This window comes from Haliotis rubra, unplaced genomic scaffold (assembly GCF_003918875.1).
Source record: "Haliotis rubra isolate DU_JTF1 unplaced genomic scaffold, ASM391887v1 Scf1913, whole genome shotgun sequence".
Taxonomy (NCBI): Eukaryota; Metazoa; Mollusca; class Gastropoda; order Lepetellida; family Haliotidae; genus Haliotis; species Haliotis rubra.
In genome coordinates, this window is record NW_025765907.1 from 73,214 (window position 1) to 90,019 (window position 16,806).

At 42.2% G+C, this 16,806-nt stretch overlaps 1 protein-coding gene across 1 annotated transcript; it reads left to right on the forward strand.

Annotated features, from left to right (window-relative positions):
• The first annotated feature begins 13,231 nt into the window (after positions 1-13,231).
• On the forward strand, positions 13,232-14,735 carry LOC124274539. Its single transcript, XM_046709905.1, has 2 exons — positions 13,232-13,422; positions 13,598-14,735. The coding sequence occupies exons 1-2, from the start codon at positions 13,232-13,234 to the stop codon at positions 14,733-14,735; spliced, it is 1,329 nt and encodes a 442-aa protein (XP_046565861.1).
• The last annotated feature ends 2,071 nt before the right edge of the window (positions 14,736-16,806 follow it).

The following is a 16,806-nucleotide window of genomic DNA, read 5'->3' on the forward strand; positions in this document are numbered from 1 at the left end:
AACATTACAGGTAATCTAGAACCTTCTAGCTCTCTGTAGATATTCAAGCGAACGGAGCAACACTGTGTAAGGTCCTCAAACACATCGCTCCTCGGTATTGATATTTTCCTAGAAACACTCAAGCTGTTGTAAAACATGGTTGCCCGCCTTGTCATGAGGTTGTGCATAGATCATGTTTCTATTTTCGAAATCATTATGTGTTGCTCAGTGTAAGTTAAGTTAGGTTCAACACAGCCGTTAGCACCAGGATAAATGTGCGTTGAAAACGTATTGAATAACACAAGGTACTCGAGCATGACTTTAAACCGACATATTTGTCTGCGTTCTTTTGTCCACATACATGTATATTATAACCCGATTTAGTGAAGTCAAATGACAGCATTAAAATTACTGTCTGTTGAAAAGAATGAGGTCCTTATTCTGTTGATATTTAAATATCTAGTGTCTCATAGTTATTACACAATCATCATCTAGCATTTCAGTTTGGATTCGAACCCTGAAATTGGGAATCCTTGAGTTTTTTTCTACGTAATTCCGGGAGACGACTGAACTTCCCATACCCCGAATAAGCTTGAACGCTGTGACATGTGTATCACGTTCATAAAAGTGTATGAAACAAAGCACAACATTAGGTCACTTTAATGCGCTAATATCTGAGTTAGTAAGTGAGTGGACCGCCTCCGTGGTGTAGCGGTTAGAGCGTCCGCCCGGAGAGCGAAAGGTCGCAGGTTCCATCCCCGACCGCGTCATACCAAAAGACGTTAAAAGATGGTACTTGTTGGTCCCTGCCTGGCGCTCGGCATTAATGGGTACAACAAGGACTGGTTGGCTCGGAGTCAGTATAATGTGTCTGAGTGGGGTATTCATGCTTCACTGCGGCTTGGTATCTCAGTGGGCTAGCACTATAAAACCAGCTTAGGTCTGGGCTAGTACAAGCAGCCGCACCTACACATACACACGCATGCACGTCGTCATATGAGCGAAATATTCTCCAGCGCGACGTTCAACCCAATTTCACCTTTCACCTAGTAAGTGAGTAAGTCATATTGTACGGCGGTTTCAGAGCAGCAACATCACGGCGGAGACACCAGAGATGGGCTTCTCCCAGAGTCCCACCAGCAGAGTTCCTAGTGTGATTCCCACTATATAACCATCATTATGTTTATGAATCACTATTGTGACGGATATGTCAACCCGTCATGTATATTTCTTACTAGAATACACGGGTTTTGCTCGGTTAACTATGTTACTTGACCGTTTTTTATGATGAAAAGGGAGAAAACTCCAGTTTTGTTGTGAATTGTGAGTTTTTGGCGCCATGTAACACTCCCTGCGAATAAAGAAGAATGTTAAACTCCCCCAAACGGGTTGAGGTTTATGTGTTCACAAGCAATACAGCAACACAGCTGTCACATATATGGTGGAGATGCCAACGATCCCGATAATTTCAGTATGAAGGACATTGATTCACTCTGTTCACTTGAGTAAACCCTCCTTGCCTTGTGTATCTTTGATTGCCGCCATTTTCCCAACCATGCCGCCCAGGAAATCTAAACATCAAGAAATTAGCGATGAAGATATAGAAACATTTAAAACAACTAAGCCCTTTTCTGGTGTAGGCAATTTGAAACCGCATTGTTTTACCGGTGATGTGTCAGAAGACCCTGAACTGTGGTTAGAAAAATTCGAGGCATGGCGCCAACTGTCCTGCTTATCTGACAGTGATACACCAAATGTTTTTCGTCTCATGCTGGATGGGAGGGCAGTACAGTGGTTCAAAACCCTGTTGGAGGATGACAGGAAAAATAGAAAAACTCTTTACCATCGGTTTATAACAAACTTCAAGAGTTCTCAACAACCTTGGTTGATTGAGAAACAATTATTTGAAAGAGTAATGGGTGAGTGTGAACCACTGGAGGACTATATAAATGCCATTGAAACCAAATGCAGCACACTGTCTAAACCGGACGATGAAAAGATGCGTATCTTTGTGAGAGGCCTCTTGCCTCATTTACGAACATTTGTAATTCAACAACAACCCACAACATGTCAAGCAGCCATCCAGTCGGCTCAAATAGCAGCCGAATCTATCGCTTATGGGGGAAACAGCACCCTACAGGACCAAAGCTCATTTAAACTTAAAAAGTTAGAAGACCAGGTGAACAAGCATGACCAAACTTTATCAACCATGCTGGACCTTATCATGTCCCTGAAGGGCAAACCCCAAGAACAGTGCCCTGTAAACATGGTGAATACCGTGACCTCATCCACAGTAACGTGTCAACTGTGTCTCGAACTTGGCCACACAGCGAGAAAATGCCCCAAGTACATGAAAAAACCAATAGCGAAAGTAGTTTGTCGACGTTGCCAACAGAATGGTCATTTCGCAAGTCAATGCAATACTAATCAGGAAAACTAACAAAGTCCACGCCGAACGATGGGGCTCTAGGTGGACTCGGTGAAAACAATGATACCATTAGGCTATCAACGACTTCTTTACCTGTCTTAAAGAACTTTGTCCCAATTTCCATTGGTCAGAACAAACATTATGCCCTCCTTGACACTGGTGTAGATTTTTGTGTAGCAAAATATGAAACCATTGCCAACAAATTATTTCATTTTGCACCAATTCAGAAATCTGACAAAACATATATAATTACTGCAAGTGATGAAAAGGTAGAAATTCAAGGGACTGTTACTTTGCAGGTGAGATTTGGCCAGACACCATTAAATGTAAAGTTTTACCTTGTTCCAGGGTTGAACACAGAATTTATTTTAGGTCTGAACTTTCTGTCAAGTCCCAACGCACTGCTTGATTTTAGCAACAATACACTGTCTATAGACCCTAGTAGACAGACTGTTGCAGCTGAAAAGGTAACTATCCCTCCACGCTCAGAGATTGTTATTCTTGCGAAGCTTAAAGGTAACCCTCTTCCCAACACCGTGTTAGGCATTAGTGAGACTGGAAATTGTGGTTATGCTGAAGGTGTTTTATGTGCCAAAGTGTTATGTCATGTACATGACAATCATGTATATCAGCGCCTTGTGAATTTGTCTGATGAACCAGTTGGAATTTCAAAGGGAACTTATATAGGAAAGTTTGTGTGTCTCAGCAAGGATGACAGTTTGTACTACCTTGGAGAAGAAGGTGTGGATGAACAAACGTTTAGTGTAAACAGAGTTGCGAATGAAACTATACCCATCTCTCATCGTGATAAAGGTTCAGATAAAGCTTCTCAGTTCGTCAATCTTCCTCCAGACAACAGTGAGATAACCGAACATCAACGACAGGACCTCACATCTTTGATTTATGAATACTCAGATGTGTTTGCTCTTCATGGTAAAGTTGGATCATGTGACATTATTACCCATAAAATTAGAGTGAAGCAGGAGCAAGCTCCAATTAGATCACGATCATACAGATTAGGCCCTCAACAAAAAGCTGCACTTGAAACATGCATCAATGATTTGAAGGATCAAGAAATTATTGAAGATTCAGTGAGTCCTTGGGCAAGTCCATGTTTTCTTGTGACAAAGAAACAGAAGAACCAATACAGATTTGTTGTCGACTACAGGAATTTGAAGTCACAGAGCTATTAGCCCATCCTTTGCCAACCACCGATGAGTGCCTTGAAAGTCTTGGTCATGCAAAACCCAAGTTCTTTACCACCTTAGACTTACGAAGTGGTTTTTTACCAGCTCATGATCGACCCTGACTCGAAAGAGTATACTGCCTTTAAATGTCATCTTGGACTTTTCCAGTTTCGAAGGCTTCCTATGGGGCTCAAGAACTCTCCTGCCTTATTTCAGAGAGTGATGGAAACAGTATTGAAAGGCTTGACATGGAAATCATGCCTTATTTATTTAGATGACGTCATCATCTACTCAAAAGACTTTGATCAACACATGACTCATATCAGAGAGGTTATAGAAAGATTGCGGACTGCAAACCTGAAACTGTCTCCATCAAAATGCTTCTTTGGTCATAATAAAATACAGTATCTTGGCCATATCGTCACTCCACAAGGCATCGCTCCAGACCCTGACAAGCTAGCTGCTATTCATGAATACCCTCAGCCAACTACCTTAAAAGACCTTGGGCATTCTTAGGTCTCAGCGGTTATTACAGAAAATTCATTGGTGATTATGCAAAACTTGCTCATCCTGTGAACCAGTTGACTAAGAAAGATACACCATTCACCTGGACTACAGAGTGTCAAACATCATTTGAAAGTCTCAAGCAGAACCTCATGAGAGCACCTGTAATTGCATATCCAAACTATAATGCCCCCACACAGATGCCAGTTCCTTTTCCGTTGGATCAGTTCTGTGTCAAGAACAGCAGGGAGTGGAAAGAGTCATTGCATATGCGGGCAGGTCTATGAACAAACCTGAGCGAAACTAGACTATCACAGAAAAGGAATGTTTAGCCTTTATTTTTGCGGTAAAGCATTTTGATTATCTGCTTCAGCGTGCTCAATTCAGAGTGGTAGTTGACCACTCAGCGTTAAAGTGGTTGTTGTCTGTGAAAGAACCAACCGGTAGCATTCGGGATGGGTAACATACCTTATGTCTTACGATATGACTGTTGTTGTGCGACCAGGAGTAATGCATGGCAACGCTGACGCCATCTCCAGACGAACATTTTCAGATGCCGAAGAATCCCTGGAGAATGAGGAAGATGATCACTCTATCCTTACCTGTGACGTTCCAGATAACACAACAGACTCGCCCATGATTCAACAACAACCATTGCAGGAAATCAAACAAGCTGCAACAAATGAGGTACATGTCAATGTACTGGAAGCACGACAGGAAAACCCTGAACGTCTTGTGAAAGGAATTCCTCAAGTAGCGACAACTGGATATACTAACTCTGCAGACACAGTGTGTTCAGAAGTGTCAGACATTACACTCAACAGACTGAGAGTGGAACAGTGCAAGGATCCACAATATCAAGACATGATCAAATATCTGACAGATGGTGATCTTCCTGATAATGAGAAAAAGAGACAAGATATTTTCAATACCTCCAGGTTTATTTCCTACGCAATGATATCCATGTGTGGATACGTGAGAATCGAAAAAGGAAAGATAGCATGGCCTGTATTCAGCTTGCCATCCCAGCTTCAATGAAGTCACAGATACTTAAAAAACCCATGATGATCCCCTTGCTGAGGGTCATTTCGGAATCGATCGAACAATAAATAAGGCCAGGTTGAAATACTTTTGGCCTCACATGTGTGCAGATATTATGAAATGGGTGACTTCATGTGATGTTTGTAATCAACATAAACGACCATCACAACCAGTGCGAGCTCAGATTACACCCATAACTGCATCTGCTCCCTTCGAGAGAGTTAGCACAGACTTCCTTGGACCTCTACCACTGAACAAACAAACAGGAAACAAATACCTGTTAGTGTTTGTAGATTACTTCACCAAATTTGTCGAACTTTTCCCTGTTTCTGACATGAAAGCAGTGACTGTGGCAAATAAGTTAGTGTACAACATCATATGTAGACATGGTGCTCCGAAATATCTTCATAGTGACCGTGGCTCAAACTTTCTCTCTGAAGTCGTGAAAGGAACCTGTAAGTTGATGTCAGTGAAAAAGACTCAAACTACAAGCTACCACCCGAGATGTAATGGGCAAAGTGAAAGGTTCATGTCTACAGTACAAGCTTCACTTTCAAAATACTGTGACACAATGCATGATGAGTGGGATTTGCATGTACCTTTCATACAGTTTGCTTACAACACTACTCCATCACTTGACACAACAAATAATTCTCCCTACTTCCTTGTTCACGGACGCCATCCTCGATTCCCCAGTGATACAACACTCGATCTTGGCCCCGGCTGCTCTCTTGCAACTGCAGACTATGTATCGCAGTTAGTAAGCGGTTTAGAACAGGCAAGGACATTCGCTGAAGATCTCCTAAAGGAAAGAAAGAAGGTCATGTGTGACAATGTTGCAAGTAAGGTAAACTTACCAGATTTCAAGGTTGGTGACACTGTGTTCGTGTACCAACCAGTGATTGTCACAGGTCAAACAAGAAAACTGGGCAGGCCTTGGTCTGGTCCCTACTATATCATAGAAAAACTTTCAGACATTCATGTTCGCGTACGTCGCAAATGTGATGGGAAACTTATCAGAAATAGACTACATGTGGAACGACTGAAGAAATCAACGCTTCATCCCGATGAACCAGATGACTATGAACCTCCTGGTAACTCAGACCAGTTACCACCTGCTATCTTGTCTGGTGACGAGATTCCGCCCCATGATCTCCAACCTGACAAGGATAGACAAACTGTGTATGACACTCCACAAACAACCAAGAGTGCCCAGGACACTTCTGACAATCCAAAGTACTATGAGATAGAAAAAATCATCTCCAAGAAATATCAACATGGACAATGGTATTATCGCGTCAAATGGTTATCATTTGACCAATCCTACAACTCTTGGATTTCATACAGTGATCTTTCTACTGATTGTCAGAAAATGGTGGATTCCATACATTCTCAGTTGAGAACAGATAAAAGGAGCCAGCGTAAACAGTAATGCTGAACTCTGAACTAAATAATCATTTGTGAAGTTATTTCAGTGATGTGAACAGACATGTGTATGAAGTGGCGAATTAATCATTAACTGTTAACCCGAGAAACCATTTGAAGTGTTACGTTAGTAGTTCATTCAAAATTACTAGTGTTAGTTCAATTATTGTGTTATCTTATTCAATTGTTGTTGTTTTTCATGCTAGTTCAAATGTTGTAATTGCGACATTAGTTTGCAAGAAAATACTGAAGTGTGAATTTAAAGGTATATTCATGTTTAATAATTCTCGTGTTGAAAAGGAACAGAAAAACGAATTATAAACACATGAATAATGATGAAGAATTAGTTTTCCCTACCCGAAACACAAAGCTAATGAATGGTATTTTGAATATGTGTAATCTTTTTTCTCAAAAGTCTATGACTTTAAGACGAATATGATGGTACAATCAAATACCAAAATCAGCATTGTATTTTGTTTTCTTGGACCACAGGGACTAACCATGAACATATTGAAACCTTGTAAAAAACTGCAGTTGTGAACAATTTTGGTGAATATTTTATCATGTTATACTCTGTTAGTCACCTATGCATCTATCATGATTCTGGTTACTTATACAGTGTACGTTCTACATTTTGGTATATTATGTGTCTAGTCAATTTGATTCCTTTGAAACGAAACACTATCTCAGGATTCTAGTACATGGTATTACTCCTTTTAATAGTATTATTATTCATTATTATTATTATTATTATTATTCAATATTCAGTATTAATCACTTTGACTATGCATTTTTATGCATACTTGCAGTTTTACTTCAAACATGTAGTTTAGTTTATTACATATATCACATATTCTTCGTAAAGGAAATTTCATAAATAAATTGCATTCATCTAAATATTTCACACCATTTCATCGGTGATTTAGCATGTTTGATCCTTTAAGCTTATGTATCCTACTTATGTCACATTGGTGCAAGGGCCCTGCACTGTTGTTAGATTGGTATCATACTTACGATTTATTATCAAAATTTTGTTACTCACCAAACCTTTCTTTAGGGGGAGGGTGATGTGACGGATATGTCAACCCGTCATGTGTATTTCTTACTAGAATACACGGGTTTTGCTCGGTTAAGTATGTTACTTGTCCGTTTTTTATGATGAAAAGGGAGAAAACTCCAGTTTTGTTGTGAATTGTGAGTTTTTGGCGCCATGTAACACTCACTGCGAATAAAGAAGAATGTTTAACTCCCCAAAACGGGTTGAGGTTTATGTGTTCACAAGCAATACAGCAACACAGCTGTCACACTATCAGTTATAAGGTCACAGTATTAAGGCGACCACCCCATGTCACCCCGTCAAAAACACATGCACAGGCAAGTCAGATGTTCACATCATCAAACACTGGCGCATTAGGGTAAAATAGGGAATTGCTTTGAACATAAGTTTTTTCTTACGTGTCGAATTTCGAGAAAGAAATGCATATGCTTAAAATGAACCTTTTTGGAATCTTTGTTCAAACATTTATTTACTACCATGCACAAGTATATTATCAAGCGTAGGATGACGTGAAATCTACACAGAAAGAACTTGCCGATTGTATGTCAACAGTTAATCCATCCTCATGAGTAGTATATAACGTGTCGCCAGACGATCCTTTTGGTGGAGGGAAGGTGGAGGGAAGGTAAGGACATGGATTGGCTGATGTAAGTCACGTGATCATAGCTGATAGGAAAATATAGACAGCACGTCACAGGTCAGGAAAGTTCAATGAAAGGTGTGGGTGTTTTAAGGCAGTCGTGCAGAAAACTCTTCACTAAGCGAGAAAAACAAAAGCAAAGTGTCCTGAATAGAGCTATGTATAGCATGCTGCCCTGAATAGACAGACAGACAGACAGTACCCGTCAGCCAGTTTTGAATTGAGCGCGCTTGACAACTCACGTGACTCCGTCGTTTTAAATAGCCCGCGCTCGACAGAGCCGCGCGACCTGTTTTGATGAATGCGGGGTGTGTGTGTTGAAAGTACATCGTATCACAATAGAGACGGGTTGTGTCAACATGGTTCGGAGATGGAATCTTCGAGTCATGTAAAATGTAGTTGCAAAACATTTCATACAGAACGCATCCTGTACAAGTATAACACTATCAAAGTAATGGAAAGTTGGTGTAGGTTTATATGTTATTTCATACTAGTTTTTTTTCCCATCCAAATATAGCGTGATGAGAAATAAATGATTTTGAGCCATGTACACTAATGGATACAGTTTTAGTTTTACTAGACAACGAGATGTTTGAAAAAAAGAGGCTTGAAATACACATGGATAGAAGCATATCAATATCATATAGCACACGTATAATACCATGAAAGTCACATCATTTGGAGAGAAACGAAAGAAATAGAAATGTAGAGGCTAGGAATCTGCTTATTGAAACAGTTCTGTCGTGCCCTGTTCAGACAGAGAACAGATTTGAGAAATTTAGGACGTGACACCCTCCCACCTCATCATTTCAAAATGTGTAAACTGTGTTGGCTCATATAAAATAAAGATAGTTATACCTCAGTCCAAAAAAGAAGGAGGACGACATGCATGACTGAACAGTCAATGCAACAGGCAGGTGTGTGAACTGAGGGCTGTGAAGGAAAAGGTTCAATGTCTTTTCACATGTGGGCAAACATGGGTGGTCCCTATCCCAACCCGAGTCATGTCTACAGCGAGATACACGGGCACGTTGAATGGATAGTTATTATATGTCAATCATTCGTCAGAATAGTCCTATCAGACAAGTTTCAACACATCTACGTCACGTGACCACACCCGCGATATATGAAACAGCTTCGGTCGAATAGTGAATCATTTACAACATAGAAGTCTTCGGTACCACGCTGAATGCTTTTCACTTTGCTCAGTGTTATTGCTTACTACCTAGAAGATCACAACACTATCCTAGAGTCATGGCAACGAGCAGTACAAGCCTATCTCAGGGATGCACAAAGCAAGCAGTGGGTTCATCAGAAGAACAGAGAGACGACCGAGAGAGTATGTTTCATATCGGCAGTAGTCGCTACATCAAGACCACCCGTTGGAGTGGATACTGGAAAATAGACCTTCGTCAATACGAATGGAGTGATGAAGGTATACTCTATCCCACCAAAACAGGTATTTGTTTATCTCTCGATCAATGGACGCAGCTGAAGGTTATTGAAAACACTGTCTCAGACTCGTTATCTCAAATCCTAAACAAGGAAGATTGTTCTGTCTGTCTAGCGTTAAGCCGTAACGTTTTCCTCACCATGAATTCACCCAACAAAATCGTGGATATACGGCAGTGGTGGCTACCCGATGGTGAACGAGAATTAAAACCCACGCATAAAGGCATAGCCCTTAAGCCGGAAGAATGGCGCCAGCTCCTCAAAGTCAGTGCTCTACTTGGATGACTGTATAGCATACAATCCATGAAGTATGTGTAAGTTATAGTGAACTCAAATAAGCTACAGAAAGTTATGTTTTAGACATAGACTGTTTATGTTATTGTATCGATTATCCACAATACCACGCTTTGAGACAACAGTGGATTGAACTCGGCAATGTTATAATATAAGCGATGAACCATCAACGATCGCTTCATAAGAATGGAGGAGCGCGCAGAGGCACAACCTCTCACTAGGAGTAGCTCTGGAGAGCCTTGGAGACTATTCGGTAGGAAGACAGCCAAGCCAGAAACTGTATTTTTCTCTCAAATTTTCATTATCTATATCGTAGTGATTACCTGCATCGTGAATTTATCTTTGGACAAAGGAAACTCGAATTTATGGACTGCGCTTTTAAGTTCCTCTCTCGGATATCTCCTTCCCAATCCGAGAATTAAGTCTCAACCCTCACGAGTTAGTTGAACAACACCTACAACAGACGTGTGTCGACAACAGATATCGAATAAACATTTAGGTGTACCCTATCTTAGAGCCATGCAAATGAGCAGCAGAAATCCATCTTTTGGATGACTGAAGAGCATTCAATGTGTGAGTATGTTATAGCTGTGCAGCAGATGTTCTAAATATAACAGATATAAAAAAGAAGGTACACCGCGCATAGCGAATCATTCAGGGATGAGACTTCCTTACGAGTCACACCCATCCCTGCATGCTAGCAGAGAAAGAGAACTAACATCCTATATAGAATGTCGAGTGAAAGAATGACTTTCTTCACCTGGAAGTACGTGCAACGCGAACCCGATCGTATCCATGAAACAGTCGTTAGACAGTCAACTCAGTGGTTTCAACATCGGGAACACTGTATACAAGATGCCGAGACGAAAGTCCCCAATGAGGATAAGAAGTTAAAACGAGTCATCATGAAGAAGATGAAGGCTATCGTCGTAGACGAAGTAGAATCTGTTGAAGTGACTGACTACATGTTGTCGTTACTGACACTATGTTATACCTTGGAACTGTGCAAAATTATCAAACGTCTCAGCGTTCAACTGTGTTTTGGATGTATGTTTGAACAAACTGACAGTCAGTACCATACGTGTCAGGACTTGTCCGACCAACACAAAATACACCAATACATGCACACAGCCTTAGACGAAGTGAATGACGATCGTGTGATCGATCAATGGATACGACTCATTCACGAAGATCCGAGCCTAAACAGCGTGTCTTCCCATGTCATCTATCAGTATCGGTGTAAAGATTATCTGGACACTCACTTTAAAACAACTGACTGGTTAAAAGACATACAAGACCGTGTATGGAAAATGTTGTATTTAGAAAGAGCATTCTGGTGAACTATCTGTATGTTGCTGTGTATCATTCAAAATTACATGTTGTTATTTCAATACCTGTACAATCATGTTTGTCTTATATGTAATAAAACGATAGTATTGTACATTTCATGTGTCTGTTATCATCGACGTGTATATAAAAGAGAGTAGGTCTACACGAGGTTTACAGTTGAAATTACCTCACGAGATAGAAACATGTCATCATCTCACCGGAAAGCCTTAGAGGGTTATTACTTTAACCCTAAGTCCCCAGGTGCGTATTACGGTGCCTCCAAATTTCAACAAAGTTTGAAAAGACTAGGGAAAAAGGTTACCGCATCCAAGGTAAAAACCGAGTTGAGTAAGCACGATGCTTACACCCTTCATAAGCCTGTGAAACACACATTTCAACGCCTCAGAGTACTCGTTAACAGAATAGATGATCAGTGGGATGTCGATCTGATGGACATGAGTCGCTATGCTAAAGCCAACGACGGTATACGTTATGTGTTGATAGCCATTGACATATTGTCACGCTATCTGTGGGTAGCCCCTTTAAGAAACAAGAAGCCCGAGTCCATCGTGCAGGCATTCAAAGACGTTCTGTCACACGGTCGCAAGCCGCAAACCATCAGAGTGGATAAAGGTACAGAATTCAAAGGCGTTTTCAAGGATTTTATAGAGCATCAGTCCATCAAACTGTTCGTCACTCAGAACTGAGACATTAAAGCGAATTACGCCGAGAGGGTCATTCGAACGTTGAGGTCGCTCATAGCGAGGTATTTAACACACAAGAACACACAGCGCTATATCGGTGTGCTAGCCGATTTAGTATATAATTACAATCACACCATACACAGAAGTTTAGGCGAGTGGTCCCCTGCAGAAGTGAACCAACAAAACGAAGTCAAAGTATGGGGACATTTATACATGAATCCATCCACATTCATCACACACAAGTCCCGTTCATTTAAATATAAAATAGGGGATATCGTGAGAATCAGTTATTTACCAAGGAACACAACTTGCGATGGACGGAAGAGTTATTTAAAGTAGCAACGCGTCATCGCCGACAAACCATCCCATTATACACACTGAAAGATTTTCACGACGAGCTCTTAAAGGGGCGCTTTTACGAAGAAGAATTACAGCGTGTCGATAAAGATCTAGATGCCGCATGGGATATTGAAAAAGTGTTAAAGAAAAAGAAAGACAAAGGGAAAGTGTACTATTTGGTCAGGTGGGCAGGTTGGCCATCGAGTTTCGATTCCTGGGTAGAAGCAAGCGAAGTGAAGAATAAGTAAAATGGATAAATACATCGTGTTTAACAGTGCAGACTCACAGGAGTATTTCCCGGACAACACGCCTTACCGTTTCCGCGTGAAACTGTCTCAACATTTGAAACTAGAAGGCATGTGGATGGTGGCTCTGTTAGAAATGAAACTAGGCAAACTGGAGTTGAAAGATATCAATAATACCACCATTGACGTGTTGTGTAATCTATGCGATAGTTCACGTGGGCGAACATTATCTGCCTTTGTTGAGACGGCTCGATCTGAGAGACGGACCCAACTATTATTTTCATTATCCTTGGTACTTACCCATCATCGTGAGAGACACCTCGGAAATCGAAGTGTATATAAAGTGTGCAGAAGGAATCCCTCATTCATTTCTGAGAGAGACCGTGAACGTATCACTCGTGTTGCGACGGTATCCCTTTCTGAGTTAAAGCGCGATGGAACGGAAACTGTACATTCCGACACCAAGAAGTTTGTGGACTTTTTAGTAGATCGCAGAAGTAAGCACGAGGAAAACAGCTGATCAAAGGTCGACCTAGGTCATCGTATCATTCCCATCGCATCCCGAGTCAAAGTACCACCTAGTCGCGACTCGAACTTGAACATAACAATGACATCACCTAATCAGAACGTGGTCCAGAGAGCCGAGGCAGCTCAGAAGCGAACCAAGGCTATAAAACGCAAAGCAGGGGACAAGATTGTCACTTCAAAGAAAGTACGTCGTGAAGGTAACAGCTCCAAACGATCCTTCATCGAGTTTAAAGATACTCCCGCTATCGACCCCAGAGACATCTTCAACCAGTAACCATGTCTGTACTGACGGAGAAAGAGTTTACAGAAGCCCTGCCAAATAGCTTAGATTTATTCGAACTGCCTCCCTATCAAACCAGCATCCTGCAACACTATTACGAGAACGTAAGACCCCTGTCTGTCATCACCGATTCCAGTCCGGTGGAATTTCACATTCGAACGGTAGGAAAGACTACATCGACTTGAGCAAGACTCGACTTCACGTCAAACTGAAGGTTACTCATACCGACAAAACACCATTAGCCGATAAAGAAAAAGTAGGGCCCGTCAACCTCACTCTGCAAAGCTTGTGGAGACAGGTAAGCGTGTTCCTACAAGGTCAACAGGTCAGCTCCAGCAATGGCGGTTACCCTTACAAAGCCCTCATGGAAACCGTTCTCGACTATGGAACAGATGCTCAGACCAGCCAACTGACTACTCAGCTGTATTACAAAGATTCGGGTGTCACCGTAGACGAGTTCAACTCCGGGGACCCCTACGCCGGCGGGAATGATGGTCTCATCAACCGCGGAGGTTTTATCGCTGGAAGCAAGTCGCTCACCCTAACAGGACCTATCATGGAAGACGTGTTCGGTTTCCAACGTCAACTGGTGAATGGTGTTAACGTGGGACTCAAACTGTTTCGTTCCAGCACATCCTTTGTCTTGATGTCAGAAGAGACCGATAAGGATTACACCGTCGAACTGCAAGACGTGTACCTGAAAGTATGCAAACTCAGAATCAACGACGCTCTCATCGTGGCCCACAACAAACAGTTCGAGAAAGGTAATGCCATGTACCCCTACGAAAGATCCGTGGTCAAGATGGCCTCGGTCGCCTCGTCCAGTCTGAGTTTTAACTGGGACGCCATGTTTCAAGACGAAGTTCCCAGTCGACTGATTGTCGCCTTGGTGAGGTCCAATGGGGTGAACGGATCGTACACGGCTAATCCCTTCTGTTTCCAAGGAGACATCATTAAAAGCATGGGACTGTACTTGAACGGTACCAGTGTACCAGGACGCCCGTTTGAGTCGGATGACATCGAGGCTTACGCTAGCCTGTACGATTGGAATAACGAATGGCGCAAAGACAAAGGTTTGAACTTGGACCGCACGGAATTTCCCATAGGTCATGCCTTGTATGTGTTTAACCTGCAAGACATCGGAGCCGACAGATCGGAATATCTGAATCTGCTCAAGTCGGGTAATCTGAGACTAGAAGTCCAGTTTGCTCAGGCGCTCGCCCATACCTTCAACGTCATCGCCCTGGCCAAGTTTCCGGCACTTATCGAAATCGACCAAAGCCGGAACGTGTTTCTAAAGTAGTCCATGTACAAACAACAGTTACAGTGTGTCATCCGTAGCGATCCCAGCCTCCGTAGTGTCATGGTGGGTGTGTATGCGAGAGATACCATAACTAGCATCGCTTCACCTTCCAGTGGAAGACCGTGGGGATGTGTGGTTAACACGGACTTTGCCTTTGAGGCGAGGGACAACACTGGGTCGCTTTCTACTTTGACGGGAGTGGAGTCGGCGAGTTTTTTGACAGTTACGGACAGAAACCGAGTTACTATCATCGTGAATTTGAATACTTTGTAAAGAGACATTCTCGCAGTTATCGATATAACGCGACTGTTTTACAACAATCTAATTCGAGTGCTTGTGGATTCTATTGTTTATATTACTCGTTACAGAAATGTAGAAATAGCGCTACTTTACGTGATATCGTACATATGTTTAGTACAGACAAAGCACGCAATGATGCGTATGTCACTCAGTTTATCTGTGACTACTTTAAGTACTGTTTAACATGTTCCATGACATAACACGATCGTTGTTCCTGTAGAGTGGTAGATGAGCAAATAATAAACAGAGAAAATGTCTATTGTGTTTCAGTTCTTTATGGTATGTATGTATGGATGGATGGATGGGTGAATGATTATTTAAGACTGAAGTATCACGAGTAAGTTTCATTCTCGAGTGTGACATCGTTCGAGACAGTCATGGCCAGATATGTGCTGAGACATTACCCGTTTTACAGACAACTTCTTTCACTGAATGATTACGAAGAAACTTTGCGTGATATTCGTGCCATGAATAACGAACAAATCAAGGGTACTAAAGCCATTGTAAAGCGACTGCTCAATGCTCGCATACCAGTCACACGTGGAGAGCAACGCCGTTTCTTGCAGCCTAATCCCCACAACAATTATTTGAGGATGTTGCGACGTATCGCTCGAGCGGAGACAACGGGTAGAAGCATTAAGCGAACCCTGTTAAACCATACTCCCTTGATTCGGTTTATATTCAAGTATGAACATGTCAGACAGGTCAGAGACGAAGCCCAAAGAGCTCTCCAAAGGCTGGCTAGGCGTCGTCAGCAACAACAGCCATTCATACCGAGAGCTGCATAAATAACCCACACCAGTGATAGAATGTATCAGTTTAGACAGGCACTCTGTGAGCTAACACTATGTCCGAGAAATGTTTGCTCCCTATCGTCACACCTACCACCTTGTCCGTGATTGGGGGCACGTGTAGCGGGAAAACCTATTGGACGAAACGGTTGTTACAGAATGCCAATACAGTGTTTGATAAGCCACCCAACCTAATCGTGTACTGTTACGGGGTGTGGCAGGATCTGTACGCCGACATGCAGCAATCGATCCCCAACATTCATTTTCACGAATCGTTGCCCAGTGAAAGCGATTTGCGTTTGTGGTCCGATCAATCAGCAAAACATGATTCTCGTGTTAGACGATCTCATGATGGACATATGTACCAGCAAACTCATGTTAAACGTGTACACCACCTTGTCGCATCATCTGGGCATTACCGTAATCAATCTGCTACAGTCTGTCTACCCTAAAGGTCCCTGTTCACGGACCGTCAGCGTGAATACGCATATGTTCGTCTTGATGAGCAATCCCCGTTCCGCGCACGAATACAAGATTTTAGCCTCGCAAAATATTTCCAGGTCAAAGCAAGTATTTTTCGGAATCTTATAAGGATGCCGTGGAAGGGAGGAAATACGGTTATTTAGTCATGGACGCATCGCCGTACAGTGATCCGGAATACGGACGCTTACGCACCGGTATCTTACCCGGCGAACTTTGCACCCTCTATTTTCCCAAATAAAAACCGATAAACACTCTTTGGTCGAGTCAGTCTTACAGCAGCCGCACTATGAGCAAGGTCTACTTTTGGAAGATCGTGTGTAACCCACCACCCTCTATCTTATCCGTAAGAGCTACCCCGCAGGACTGAAGAGATCACCTTTAAAGGAGAGCTCCACGTGGTTTTCGTCGAAAGAGGCGTGCATAAACTCTTCGACAAGCTTGGCGCACCGGGGTGGACCTACCTAATTCATACGGTGGACCTACGTGCTACATTTACA